The sequence below is a fragment of the Nicotiana tomentosiformis genome, chromosome 9, assembly GCF_000390325.3.
Source record: "Nicotiana tomentosiformis chromosome 9, ASM39032v3, whole genome shotgun sequence".
In the NCBI taxonomy this organism is placed as follows: domain Eukaryota; kingdom Viridiplantae; phylum Streptophyta; class Magnoliopsida; order Solanales; family Solanaceae; genus Nicotiana; species Nicotiana tomentosiformis.
Genome location: NC_090820.1, coordinates 9,409,996 through 9,425,701, shown reverse-complemented (window position 1 = coordinate 9,425,701; position 15,706 = coordinate 9,409,996). Strand labels below are relative to the sequence as shown.

The 15,706-nt window shown below is 40.6% G+C and overlaps 1 protein-coding gene across 1 annotated transcript; it reads left to right on the top strand.

The window, feature by feature from the left end:
• The first annotated feature begins 14,707 nt into the window (after window positions 1-14,707).
• LOC138898370 (uncharacterized) lies at window positions 14,708-15,460 on the top strand. The gene is made up of 2 exons (XM_070184430.1): window positions 14,708-15,013; window positions 15,431-15,460. The coding sequence occupies exons 1-2, from the start codon at window positions 14,708-14,710 to the stop codon at window positions 15,458-15,460; spliced, it is 336 nt and encodes a 111-aa protein (XP_070040531.1).
• The last annotated feature ends 246 nt before the right edge of the window (window positions 15,461-15,706 follow it).

The window sequence follows — 15,706 nt, the reverse complement described above, 5'->3', positions numbered from 1 at the left end:
GATCCCTCTACTATAAAAAGGAGGATTGTTGTAAGCATACGGGACCACGCACATTGTAACCAGAGACCATTTCTCATATTGGAAGATCAACCATTTGAGCTCATTTTACTTTATCTAGTTCATTCATTCTTCTTGCTCATTATTTTATCTTTCATCCTTATAGTAAAGAAGATACGTATTCCTATTTCTCTGTACGATTTATGTCGAGTTATATCATATATCCTTAAAACTACTTATAAATTTAACTCTATCCGATTTTACGGGTAAACAGTTTGGTGCCCACTGTAGGGCTAAGGATAACAGTGTTTGTTTGATACAAATCTGCAACACACACCAGTTTACTCTCGTCTTTTAAGAGTATCTCTGACTTCGAATTAGCAATGGCAAACCCTTGATTAATGGCTTTACCTACCGACAACGAAACCGGTCTTCAAGATGAAACCAACAACTTGATGCCCAGGGTCGAAAGGCCGCATATCAATGTCATTGAAGCTCGAGTCGAAGTACCGCTAGACGTCAACTCACATGTGGCCTTTGAGGCAAACGAACGTTCCGAGCCTGAAAATAGCATACATGGCGGTACTCGATATGCAGCTCGAGACACCTATAACGTGAAGGAAAATGGAGTCAGCTTACGTATGATCTTTGAAATGTTACAAGCCTAACAGGTAGCGATAGCTCAGTTGCAGAGCCAAACCCAGCTACCAAGCATACTGGAGCCCAGTCCACCTCGAGAAATTTCCCACCGAATAGAGCCAGCCGTAGTAAGGTCAAACGAGCAAGAATCGGGGACTACTGCCAAAATTTCTAAAATACTTGAGGAGCTCACAAACTGAATCGAAGCCAACTATAAGAAAGTAGAAACATATAATTCCAGGGTCGATCAAATCTCGAGGGCTCCACCCATGATAAAAGAGTTGGATTCCAAAAAATTCGTACAAAAGCCTTTTCCCTTGAGTGCAGCCCCAAAACCAATACCCAAAAAATTCCGTATACCCAAAATCCCCAAATATAACGGTACAACCGACCCCAACGAACACGTCACCTCTTACACATGTGCCATCAAGGGTAACGATTTGGAAGATGATGAAATCGAATCCATATTATTGAAAAACTTCAGAGAGACCCTCATAAAGGTGGCGGTGATTTGGTATCATAACCTGCCACCAAATTCCATCGATTGTGAAGGCACACGTCGGTGCCATAAGTGTCGCAACAAGGAAATCAGACCTTTTCAAAGTAAAACAAAGGGATAATGAAATGCTGAGAGAGTTCGTGTCCCGATTTCAAATGGAACGTATGGAATTGCCACCGGTCACAGACGATTGGGCCATCCAAGCTTTTACCCAAGGGTTGTACGAGCGAAGTTCGATAGCATCACGTCGGTTGAAACAAAATTTGATTGAGTATCCAGTAATAACTTGGGCAGATGTGCACAATCGATATCAATAAAAAATCAGGGTCAAAGACGACCAATTAAGAGCTCCTTCCGAATTCGCGCATACGAACAGACCTGCTATTAAAAACAAGAGGGACATCGACAGAGAGCCGAGGTCGAACAGAGACCAATATCAACCATACGTCACCGATCGAATGAACAAAGGTTTGATACGCAATGCCACCCGGAACAATCGAAGGAGTGATCAAAGACAGAATTCTCGGGGACTTATGAGCAAGAATGGCGTTGACAAATATGCTGATCCTAGAGAGGCACCTCGGTTATCGGAATATAACTTCAGCGTTAATGTATCGAGCATTGTATCGGCAATCGGAAGAATCAAAGATACTAGGTGGCCGAGACCTATGCAAACCTATCCTTCCCAAAGAGATCCAAATTCTGTGTGCAAATATCATGGTACGCATTGCCACAAGACCGAGGACTACAGACAATTAAGGGAGGAGGTAGCCCGTCTATTCAATAAGGGCCACCTTCGAGAGTTCCTCAGTGACCTTCGAGAGGTAGCCAAGAATCAATTCAGAGAAAGGGACTCCAACAGAAAAGATAAACAAGAGGAACCTCAACATATCATTCACATGATCATCGGTGGGATCGACACTCCACAGAGACCCGCACTCAAACGCATTAAGGTATCGTCCACATGAGAGCAGTGCCTTCGACTCTCCACCAGGTAATGAAATTCTCAACGTCGGACGGCGTGAAAACAGTGTACGGGGAGCAGCACGCGGCGAAGGAAATATTCGTAGTCGATGAGGTATCATCGATATCAACATTATCAACCTCGGAAAGATCGAGCATTAAAAATATACAAGAGGCCAAATAGCAATCACAGCTACCAGCCTCGACCAAATCGGTGAAGCAGGAAACAGAAGATGGAGAGGAAGATTTCCTGACCCCCCGAACTTCTATCATCCCCGAGGATTCTGACGCCACCAAATCGACGGTGGAAGAGCTGGAACAAGTTATATTGATCGAACATCTGTCAGAGAGAAAGGTATACCTGGGAACGAGATTGACCCCCGAACTTAGGAAAAAAACTTATTCAGTTTCTTATTGATAACATAGATTGCTTTGCTTGGTCCCATTTAGACATGGCAGGAATCCCACCGTTGATAACAACGCATCGGCTGAGCTTGGACCCTAGGTTTAGACCGGTGAAGCAGAAAAGAAGACCCCAGTCCCAGTTACAGCACGTGTTCGTGAAGGACGAGGTAAGTAAACTTCTCAAAATAGGGTCGATTCGGGAAGTAAAATATCCCGGATGGCTAGCTAACGTAGTTGTAGTCCCTAAAAAGGGAATAAACTCAGAATGTGTGTAGACTATAAAGATCTAAACAAAGCATGCCACAAAGATTCTTTTCCACTGCCCAACATCGATCGCATGATCGATGCCACAACCGGCCACCAGATCCATACTTTTTTCGATGCCTATTCCGGGTACAATCAAATTCGAATGAACCCGGAGGACCAAGAAAAAACTTCGTTTATCACCAAGTATGGAACTTACTGTTATAATGTAATGCCCTTCGGGCTAAAAAACGCAGGAGCTACTTATCAACACCTAGTGAATAAAATGTTCGAAAAATAAATAGGTGAGTCAATGGAAGTTTATATTGATGAGATTCTAGTTAAGTCCCTGCGCGCAGAAGACCATTTAACTCATTTGCAGGAGACGTTCGAGATTTTAAGGAAATACAACATGAAGATCAACCTCGAGAAATATGCTTTCAAGGTTGGTTCAGGCAAATTCCTTGCTTCATGGTATCAAATCAGGGAATCAAGATCAACCCCGATAAAATCAAGGCCATCGAAGACATCACCATCGTGGATAGTGTAAAAGCAGTGTAGAAGCTAACCGGATGGATAGCTGCCCTAGGCCGATTCATTTCGAGGTCATCGGATCGAAGCTACAGATTCTTCTCTCTACTAAAAAAGAAAAACGATTTCGCCTGGACCCCAGAATGCCAACAAGCTTTAGAACAATTGAAGCAATATCCTATCAATCCCGCCGCTGCTTCACACTCCGAAGACAGGTGAAAGACTTTACTTATACTTGGCCGTATCGTAAATCGCGGTAAGTGGCGTCCTAGTTCGAGAAGATCAAGGTACATAATTTCCTGTTTATTACGTAAGTCAGACCTTAGGAGAAGTAGAGACTAGATATCCACACTTAGAGAAATTAGCACTTGCACTGATAAGCGCTTCTAGGAAATTAAGACCATACTTTCAATGTCACCCCATATGCGTGTTGACAACCTACCCACTTCGTAATATTTTACACAAGCCCGAACTATAGGTCCGATTGGCCAAACGAGTCGTGTAACTCAGCGGGTACGATATCGAATATCAACTCCGTACGGCCATCAAGTCACAAAGTTTAGCAGACTTCGTGACCGATTTCACGCCAGCCCTCGTACCCGAAGTTGAAAAGGAAATCTTGTTAAAATCGGGTACATTATCGGGGGTTTGGACCCTCTTCACAGATGGTGCTTAGAATGTGAAGGTGTCCGGGCTTGGCATCATGTTGAAACCCCCCACTGGTGGCATTATTAGGCAATCTATCAAAACTTCTAGGTTAACTAACAGTGAGGTCGAGTATGAGGCCATGATTACAGGTCTCGAGCTAGCCAAAAGCCTGGGAGCGGAAATCATTGAAGCCAAATGTGACTCTTTACTGGTAGTGAATCAAGTAAACAAAACCTTCGAGGTTCCAGAAGATAGAATGCAAAGGTATTTGGACAAATTATAGGTAGCTTTGCACCGTTTTAAGGAATAGACTTTACAACATGTGCCTCGGGAATAAAACAGTGAAGCCGATGCGCTCTCAAATTTGGGGTCATCAGTCGAGGAAGATGAGATTGACTCGGGGACTGTCGTTCAACTCTCGGAGTACGTAATCGAGGAGGGGCATGCCGAGATAAATTCTATAAGCTTAACCTAGGATTGGAGAAATAAGTATATTGAATATTTGGGAAACGGAAAACTACCATCGAGCCCTAAAGAGTCAGGGGTCCTACAAACCAAAGCTGCTCGATTCACGTTGGCTGAAGATAGAACACTGTACAGAAGGGCATTCGATGGACCGTTAGCGGTATGCTTGGGACCAGGAGACGCCGATTATGTTTTACGAGAGGTCCATGAAGGCACTTGTGGGAACCACTCCGGCTCCGAATCATTGATTCACAAAATCATCATAGCAGGATATTATTAGGATAGCATGGAAAAGGACACTAATGAGTTTGTTCAAAGATGTGATAAATGTCAAAGGTTTGCACCGATGATCCATCAACCCGGGGAACAACGTCATTCAGTCCTATCCCCATGGCCGTTCATAAAATATGGGATGGATATCGCCGGCCCTCTACCATCGGCCCCAGGTAAAGCTAAATTCATTTTATTTATGACTGACTATTTCACTTAATGGGTTGAAGCACAGGCGTTCAAGAAAGTAAGAGAAAAAGAAGTTATAGATTTCATCTGGGATCACATAGTGTGTCGATTTGGGATGCCCACAGAAATAGCATGCGACAATGGTAAGCAATTTATCGGCAGTAAAGTAACAAAATTTCTTGAAGACCATAAAATAAAAAGGATATTATCGACACCGTATCACCCTAGTGGGAACGGACAAGCTGAATCAACGAACACGACTATCATCCAAAACCTGAAGAAAAGGTTAAACGAAGCCAAAGGAAAATGGAGAGAAATTCTGTCCGAAGTCCTGTGGGCATATTGAACAACATTAAAGTCCAGTACAGGAGCAACTCTATTTTCCTTAGTGTATGGCTCCGAAGCCTTAATACCAGTCAAAGTCGGATAACCCAGCGCAAGGTTTCGACATACATCGGTGGAATCAAACCATGAGGCAATGAACACTAGCCTCAAATTATTAGATGAAACACGAGAAGTGGCACTTGTTCGAATTGCTGCACAAAAATAACGAATCGAAAGGTACTACAATAGAAGAACCTATCTTCGCCACTTCAGGATCATGAACTTAGTCCTAAGGAAGGTCACCATCAACACTCGAGATCCTAATGAGGGGAAGCTCAGCCCAAATTAGGAGAGACTCTATCAAGTCCTCGATATAGTCAGAAAGGGGTCTTATAAACTAGGAACGATGGATGGTAAACCATTATCTAACAACTGGAACGTATCACTTCCCAAACGATATTATTGTTAAGGTATGATTCTCTTTTTTCTTTCGTCCATATATACATATTCAATGCTAACCCATTACAGGAGTTCGATCAAAGACATCGAGACCTCAAGTTTTAAAGTACGCGTTGCACTCTTTTTCCCCTTAGATCGGCTTTTATCCCAAATGGGTTTTTCCGGCGAGGTTTTTAACGAGGCAACAACTATGTGCTACCTGAGGGAAATTCAATAGTATCCAAGGCTTCTTCATAATCAATCTCGAATACTAGGGGGCCCTACCATCGATAATAAACCAAGTTTGGTACAAGTGTAAGGGCCAAATGGTCAAAACGAACCATTGCCATGTAGTTTTGCTCAAGCCCTGGCGCAAGATACAAACACATGTATAATGACTTATAAAGGAAAACTTCTTCTTTTTGGATGTCTCATACGTCTCATACTTCGAAAAGATCTTTCTACTTCATGATTCAAACAGGTTTAAGGGCCGACCACTACTGAAAGAATTTTTGAAACAAGCAATCATAAAGGCCTACGGGCTATAATACTTCAAGTTTGAGTTCGAACAATCACTCACTCGACTATCAAGCCTAAGGTCTATCTTACATCGAGTTCGAGCAAACTACTCACTCGACCATAAAGCCTACGGGCTACAATACTTCGAGTTCGAGACCTTTTGAATCTCGACCTCACACTGGCTGAGATCGACTCGAAACTTGTGAAGGGCCTACAGAAAAGGGAAAAATACAAGTCAGGTTTAGAAAAGAACAAAGAAACAAAGCGCAGTAAAATCATTACCCGAGATATGAAACGTTAGGCCTCTTCTAGAAGAATAGAAGCATCACTAATATTGGAGGCATCATCGACTCCAGTAAAGCAACCCCGAAAAGGATCCCCTACACTAGAGCCTACGCCCATATCAGGGGTCTTCAATTCTCGAGCTTCCCTTAACTCCTCCTCGAAAAAGGTCGGAAGAGAATACAAGTGACCCACTATCATGGTCCCGAGCGAATTGCTCGGGACGCTCTGATCGACCTTCGGGGTATCAGAACCGGCCCCGTCCGGTGTAGCCGCCATCGGCTCAGAAGGTCTGGCGAACTCGATGGCTTTTGCAGATTAGACCACGAGTGCCAAAGCATCTTCTTTTTCTTCATCTCTCAATCGTTGGACTGAGTCCATCGCAAGAGCGATTACCTTTTTCCTCACCCTTCGAGTTTTGGGCTTATGGTCCTTGGACTGAGAGGCAGTTTTCTGCTTTTAATCTCTCCCCGGTTTCGGAATCGGGGACTTGGTTCCTTCCTCACCACTCGAAGGCCTCAAAATGACATTCCTGGTCGGGCCTGCATGAAAGGAAGTCAGTAATGAATGGAGCATAAAAATGTTTCAAATAACATGAAAAGGGGCCCTTACTGTGAATCTTGGCCTCCCATCTACCTTTTGCCAAATCACGCCAGGCGCGTTCGGCATAAGAGGAAGTCGAGGCTAACTTCCAAACCCAATCCTCGAGGTCAGGTACTGCTTGAGGCATCCAAGGGATAGCTATATATCGGAGGGGGATATCAGACGGAATCGGAGAAATATACGAAAAACAAAGTTTAAAAACAAATATATATATATATATATATATATATATATATATATATATATATATATATATATACTTACGGTTGAAATTCCACTCCTCGGGAAACGGCATCTCCTCTTCCGGGATAAGGTCACGGGTCCTCACCTAAATAAAGCGGCCCATCCAACCCGGATCCTTGTCTTCATCGATGCTCGACATTAAAGCTTTCGTTGCTCGGCGGTGGTAGTCCTCGAAAGATTTGAGGGCGATACAACTGCATGAGGTGATTTAGAGTAACATCCATCCCCCCGGCCTTGTTAGAGAAGAAGCGCAGTATGATTAATATGCGCCATAGAGAAGGGTGAATTTGGCCAAGGGTGACATGATATCTTTTACAAAAATCGATGCTCACTGGGTCCATGGGACCCAATGTGAAGGGGTAAGTATAAACACTTAAAAACCCCTCCACGTGAGTGATGATGCTCTCTTCGGGAGAAGGAATTTGTAACACGGCCTCGGGGCCCATTTGTAGTCCTCCCTCACGGCCGCGAGATGGCCCTCTTTTATCGAGCACATGTATATCGACACATGCTCACATCGGCCCGGAACTTACGAAGGATTTTCAACCTTAAAATCGGCCTTTAGAATACACGGGCCTGGAACATACTCGTGGGGAAGCAGCTTAATCGGCGCCTTGTCACCGGACGTCCGGGAAGAGGAAGCTTTCTCCTTCTGCGGTACGGTGTTTGAGGTTTTTGCTATTGGTATAAATAAAAGAGGAGCGAAGGAAAATAAAAGGATGATGGTTTCAAACGCTGATGAAGATGGCTCTACAAGCGGCGAAATACAGACAAAAAGAGTAAGAAGATTTAGGGGTTTGATTAGAGTAACAGACAAAGTTTGATTTAGGAACGGGCTATTTATAGGCTGAACAGAGGCGGTTCAATCTCAGGTAAATGGCCTACATCGACTGACACGCATTAAATGCCTCGGTAAACTGAACGAATGGGATATCTACCACGTGCGTCATGGTCGGACTCAATGCAGACGTCAGTATATATCTAATCATACCATTGGAAAATCATGTCGTTTCTCGTCACATCCTTTCCGAGAAACAAGGGGACTATCTGTATACGGTCGAAACCTATTAGTCAGTTGTATTGACTGGTTGAGATGATAATGCTTCGATGGAAGGGTATCTTTGTAACGTCGGGTCGAGGTTCGAAGTAAAGACGTCATGCTTCGAGCTCTAAGACCGATCAATGACCAGCTCGGTATCATTATCGAGCTCATAACCAAATCGAACTACGAGGCAATGCGAAGTCTGTCGAAGATGCATAGACCGACCAACACCCACCCCGAATATCAAGACTCCGAGTCAGAATCGAGCCCGAGTCAAGGCCGATGGCTCGATCCAATATCAAGTTCGAGTCAGTATCGAGCTCACAATCATTATCAAGCTCACAGACAAAAGGCGTTGCAACCGCATTAAGGGAGAAAATTCTAGCAGGAATTAGAAAAAAGACAATTCATCATGGGTTCTCCACTATATATTTTTTATTTTATATAAAGTAGGATCCCTCTACTATAAAAAGGTGAATTATTGTAAGCATAAGGGACCTCGTACATTGTAACCAGAGACCATTTCTCATATTGGAAGATCAACCATTTGAGCTCATTTTACTTTATCTAGTTCATTCATTCTTCTTGCTCACTATTTTATCTTTCATCCTTATAGTAAAGAAGATATGAATTCCTATTTATCTGTACGATTTGTGTCGAGTTATATCACATATCCTTAGAATTACTTATAAATATAACTCTATCCGATATTTCGGGTAAACATAGTTATTATTAAAGATAAATCTTCTACTGCAAAGATAGTTGCAATATTTATTATTAAAGATTCTCAAGTGTTCAGAAATCTTTATACCAACCTCGTAGTTTCAAGTTTGCAGAAAATGTACCAAAAGATTAAAATATGATGGGTATGACACCAACAAGCTAATATAGCTAAATTAGATTCGAGCACGGTAACAGTGAGAATAATGCTCATGCCTCATATATCTATTGTATTGGTAGAAAAAAGATGTCACACATAGAATGTTAATAAGCTGACGAAGCATGACACGTGGTATAATGGCATAGTGACAACTGGCATGCTCAATTAGCGAAATTAAGAATACAAGGAAGGTATGAGGGAAACTGCCACGATATAGTACAGAATAGAGGATCGGGCATGAACAAATGTCAAAGAAGAGGCGCGAACTGAATGAATCAAGGTCAAAATGAAGGAAAGATACATGTACCAGAAGTAAATAAGGAAAGGGAATCGGAATCGTTATAAGGCATTTATAGCTACGAATGTGTCAGTTATGGTTATCAATGATAACGGGCAATCAATACAATTAATGCTCATAATGAATTCGTCTTAAATAGAAAAAATGTTATGATTGTATAGCCCTATATAAGGATAAAGAATATTACTTGTAAGGACAAGTTCCAAGTACTACTGAATTACACTTTATAATTTCTTGCTTTATCAAAATTTTCTACCTTAATTTTAGGGATTGACTATCGTTTCATTCCTTATTTCTTTCTGTCAATTTACTCTATTGCTTTTGTTATTTTTTCAAATAGGTTGTTGAGGAAGTAAAGTAAAACTTGGTTATCAGTAACCCGTTTTCTTTTAAATATATGCTTTGACTAAAAATTCTATTTTTTAGTTAAACAAATTGGTTCTGTTACCGGGATTCTGATAATCTTGTCACTTTCCAAATTCTTATTTCTCACAACCAAACTATGTCAATTGGTAACGACAATAACCAACTGAACCCACAAGAGGGAACATCACCACACCTCTCTCCAACAGGATCCCCTAGTCAGTCCCGTGAAGGATCACCTGAGAGATCTACATCACATGCTAATGATCAACAAGGGGATGAACAAACTATCGAACAAGACATTTTAAAACAATTGATTGCAGAGCACATGAATAGTGCTCTTCAAGCCTTTGTTAGGGGGTTGCCTAACGCGCCACAAACTCCTCCACCAGTCAATACAGTGACTTTAGAAAACCCATGCTCGGGGCTCAACAATTCTTGTAGTGGAGAAATTTCCAATGAATCTCGCGATGGGAGGTCAGGTACACCAAATAACTTTGATTTACAAAGTTTGGTACTAACTTTGCAGAAATAGTTGAAAGAGCAGAATGATCGCATAGAATAAATACCCGGCGTACCTCCCGTGATAAAAGGAGTAGATATTGATAAATATTCACAATAGCCCTGGAAGCCAAGTGCAGCTTCTCTGCCAATTTCTAAAAAGTTTAAAATGCCTGATATTCCAAAATATGATAGAACAACCGACCCTCAAGATCACGTAACTACGTTTACAATAGGCGTGAAGGTCAATAATTTAACCAAGCAGGAAATTGAATCAGTTTTGGTTAAAAAGCTTGGTGAAACACTCACGAAAGGGGGTGGTATTCTCTTTTACCTCAAAACTCTATTGATTCTTTTGCTGAGCTTGCAGATTCATTCATCAAAGCACATCCGGGAGCTTAGAAGGTTGAAAAAAGGATGAAAGACATCTTTATGGTAAAACAAGGAGATATTGAATTACTCAGGGAATCAGTGGATAGATTCCAATGGGAGAGGATGATGCTACCACTAGTACCTGACAATTGGGTAGCTATGGCATTTGTGAGCAATTTAAATGAGAAAAGTTCAGAAGCTACGAGAAGACTGAAGGAAAGTTTGCGATAGTTTCCTGCAACAACATGGAATGATGTGTACAACAGGTACAACACGAAGCTTCAGATAGAAGAAGATACGGTTTCGCAGCCAAGGGTTGATGAAAGAGCAGGATCGAGACGTTCAGAATTTGAAAAAAGGTCCGGAAAAAATAGGTACGAACCTTACATGAGACCTGCATGGTGAGATTCATGGTCTAAACAGGAAAACATACGATCTGAATCCAGATCAAGGCAAAAAGATGCGGGTTCATCATTTAGATTCAGAAAGGAACGGGTTGCGCGAGGCAGTGATTCCAATACACATGCGAGGATTAGAGATTATAGTTTTAATGTTAGTACCTCCAATTTAGTAGCAGTTTTAAGAGGTATGGGAGATAAGGTGCGGTGTCCTAAAGAAATGAGATCAAACCCGAGCAAAAGAAATCCACATTTCTGGTGTGAATTTCACAACGATCATGGCCATAGAACTACAGATTGTAGGTTATTACAAGGAGAAATTGAGCATTTGTTGAAGCAGGGTTACTTAACTGACTTGTTCAGCGAGAGAGGTAGGCAATCATATATAAAGAATAGACAAGAGCCTCCAAAACCCCCGTCTCCAAAGAGAACAGTCAATGTGATAAGTGGGGTAGATGAGGTCAATGGAGTGACATATACAGCTGCAAAAAAGATGTCAAAAGTCATGATCACTCCTGGAAAGCGAGTTCACCATGTTTTGGATGAAAACAATATAACATTTGATGATGCAGATGCAGATGACTTGTTAATTTCTCACAACGATGCGCTAGTAATATCTTGTACACGATACTAACGTTAAATGAGTTTTTATTGATCCAGGTAGCTCCATAAATATTATTCTGCTAAGGGTGGTGAATGAAATGCAAGCAAACGACAAGGTGGTACCAAAGGCATGATCTTTGTCTGGATTTGATAATTCAAGCGTTATCACAAAATGAGAAATAGTGCTTACCACATTTACAGAGGGAGTTATCAAGGATACAAAGTTCCAGGTGATAGATGATGACATGGCTTATAATATGATTCTAGGAAGACCATGGATTCATGATATGGATGTTGTACCTTCCATATTGCATCAAGTTATTAAATTTTATTCACAATGAGGGATTCGACAAATCCATGGAGATCAACAGGATTCTAAAAATATAAATTCAGTGGTGGTTACTAGCAAAACGAATGATGTTGCAGATGAGAAATAGCACCCACAAACTGAAAGAGGATCAATCATACCAAGCAGAAAAAAAGGAATCAAGGATCCTTAAAAATCAAGTGATCTAGTATGAGGTACAAAAACTTTTGAAAATTGGGTCAATACGAGAGGTAAAGTACCCATACTGGTTATCTAATAATGTGGTATTTCCAAAAAAAGGAAAATTGCGGGTTTGCGTAGATTATACTGATCTAAATAAAGTTTGTCCTAAAGATTTATTTTCTTTGCCGTATATAGATCAACTAATTGATTCTACCGCAGGTCATGAGCTTTTAAATTTTTTAGATGCATATTCAGGTTATAATCAAATAAAGATGGATCCTTTAGATGAAGAAAAAACTTCATTTATTACAGATAGTGGGACTTACTACTACAAAGCCATGCCATTTGGTCTAAAACACGCTGGAGCTACGTACCAAAGATTAGTGACTAAGATGTTCCAAGAATATCTGGGAAAGACTATGGAAGTCTATATTGATGATATGTTAGTCAAGTCAACACAAGCAGGGGGTCATTTTCAACACATGTCAAGTAATTTCGAAATTCTCAGTAAATATAATATGAAGCTAAATCTAGAAAAGTGTGCTTTTGGCGTGGCTTCAGTTAAGGTATTAGGTTTTCTTATTTCTAATAGAGGCATTGAAGTAGATCCTGCACAAATCAAAGCTATTGAGGAGATACCGGATGTACTCATAAATAAAAAAGAAGTGCATAGATTAAAAGGAAGGATAACATCCTTGGGGAGATTTATTTCAAAATCATCATAAAAGAATTTTAAATTCTTTTCAGTATGAGAAATCAAAACCAATTTAAGTGGAATGACGAATGACAACAAGCCCTCAAGGATCTAAAATCATATTTGTCAAATCTGCCCCTTCTAGCCAAATCGAAAGACGGAGAAAGGCTGCTCATTTATCTTGTCATATCGGAAATGGTGGTAAGCGCGTTGTTGGTATGAGAAGATAGAGGTGAACAATCTCCAATTTATTATGTTAGTAAATCTTTGTTAGATGGTGAGAATCGATATCCTTACTTAGAAAAACTTGCTTGAGCATTAATTATGGCATCTAGAAAATTGAGACCTTATTTTCAATGTCATCCTATCTGTGTAATAACTGCGTTTCCTCTAAGGAATATATTGCATAAACAAGAACTATTCGGTAGGTTAGCTAAATGGGCAATAGAACTCAGTGAATATGATATCATATATCATCCCAGAACTGCAATAAAATCGCAGGTTTTAGCAGACTTTGTAGCAGATTTCAGCACGAATTTAGTTCCTGAAGCAGAAAGGGAACTATAGGTATTTGCCAAATCTAATCTAGGGACTTGGATTCTATTTACCGATGGTGCCTCAAATATTAAAGGAGCGGGTCTAGGTATTGTACTAATTCCTCCTTCAGGGAAAATCATAAGACAAGCAATAAAATGTTATCCCATCACTAACAATGAAGCAGGGTACGAAGCTGTGATTTCAGGTTTGGAACTAGCACGAGAGTTTAGTATAGAATAAATTGTAATCAAAAGTGATTCACAACTAGTGGTTAACCAGATGCAGGGGACTTACATAGTAAAAAAGGTACGAATGCCACAATATTTAGAAAAGGCATGGGAATTAGTCAGACAATTTCAGTCGTGGAAGGTCGTACAAATACCCCGGGAGGAAAATGAAGAAGCAGATGCGTTAGCTAATCTCGTATCTGTTGTGGAAATAAAGAATGCAGAAAATACTATCGTAATACATTCATTTCTTTTGGCGCTCAACCAAAACAAGAATGAGGTAAATTTTAACAATTTGACTTGGGATTGGAGGAATGAATTTGTTAACTTTTTGCAGTACGGAATTTTGCCCGAAGACAAGAAGAAGTCTCAGTTACTTTGCCAAAAAGCCTCCCGGTATTGCTTGATTCGTGGAAACTTATACCGAAAGATGTTCGGAGGGCCTTTAGCACGGTGTCTCGGACCTTCGCAAATGGAATATGTGATGAGGGAATTACATGAGGGGCACCATGGCAATCACACCGGGGGAATATAGTTGGTAAAAACACTAATAAGAGCAAGATTTTATTGGCCAAAAATAGAAGAAGAGGCGGAAAACTTTGTAGCCAAGTGTGATAAGTGCCAACAATATGGAAATAACATGCATCGCCCAATAGAACTTTTACATTCAGTTATTTCGCCATGTCTTTTCATGAAATGGGGCATGGATATCGTAGGTTTGTTACCTCAATCTAAATGAAATGTACGGTTTCTATTAGTTTTGATAGATTAGTTTTCAAAATGGGTAGAAGCAGGAGCTTTTAAAGAGGTTCGAGAAAAGGAAGTCAGGGACTTTATTTGGCGAAATATTATTTGCCCGTTCGGAGTTCCAAAATAATCATGTGTGACAATGGCCCACAGTTCATAGGCACGAAAATCACAAAATTCTTTCAAAGTTGGCAGATTAAACGGATTACATCCGCACCTTACCATGAGTCAACAAACAAAGTTATTATTAATAACCTAAAGAAGAGATTAAAAGAATCAAAAGGCAAATGTCCAGAAATGTTACCAGGGGAATTGTGGGCTTATCGAACGACAGCAAAAACAAGCACAGGTGAGACTCCATTTTCACTTGTCTATGGCGCTGAAGCCTTAATCCTAGTAGAAATAGGTGAACCAAGTACGAGGTATACACATTCTACTAATGGGTTAAATGAAGAAGAGATGCGAATGAATTTGGATTTACTGGAAGAAAAGAGAGAAGCGACGCTGATAAGGATGGCGGCTCAAAAACATATGATTGAGAGATACTATAACAGGAAAGCCAATATGAGATACTTCAGGATTGGGGAATCCGTCCTCAAAAAGGTATTTCAATCAACAAAAGTGGCTATTGCGGAATAATTAAGTCCGAATTGGGAAGGCCCTTATAGAGTTCGAGGTATCACTAGAAAAGGAGCAAATGAGTTGGAAACCATGGATGGCAAGGTACTACAATTAAACTGGAATGTTGTTCATATGAAGAAATATTACTTTTAGATGAAGAAAGTACCCATGGACAGGTATCACTCAACTACATTTTATTTTGTTCTTTTGAATTTTACTAACAATTTTAGATGAGAGGCAAAAAGCTAGCCCATACCTAATGATGATATTAGACCCGAAAGACACGCGAAATACTAAATTATTCCCGGTCTAGGTTATAACCTTTCTGATGGAAAAAAGGGTTATGCAGTCATCATCTAAACATATATCTCCGAGTCTCGTTTATATTTTCCGTTTCAGGGAATGGACCCAAAGGAAGGAGTAATCTAGTGTTCGAGATTTCATACTTCAAAAATCTAATACGGGGGGGGGGGGGAGAGGAGGGTATGCATATAGAAGGAAGCAAAAAACCTGAATAAAAAACCTTGAAGTAACCTTGGAATAGTGTAAACTTGCGAAAAGGACACGAGATACGTTCCAAGTTCCTACAAGTTTAAGGTTAAGGCCAAAAATTAGTCACAGGATGTCACGACCCGAAATTCCCACCTTCGGGACCGTGATGGTATCTAATACTCA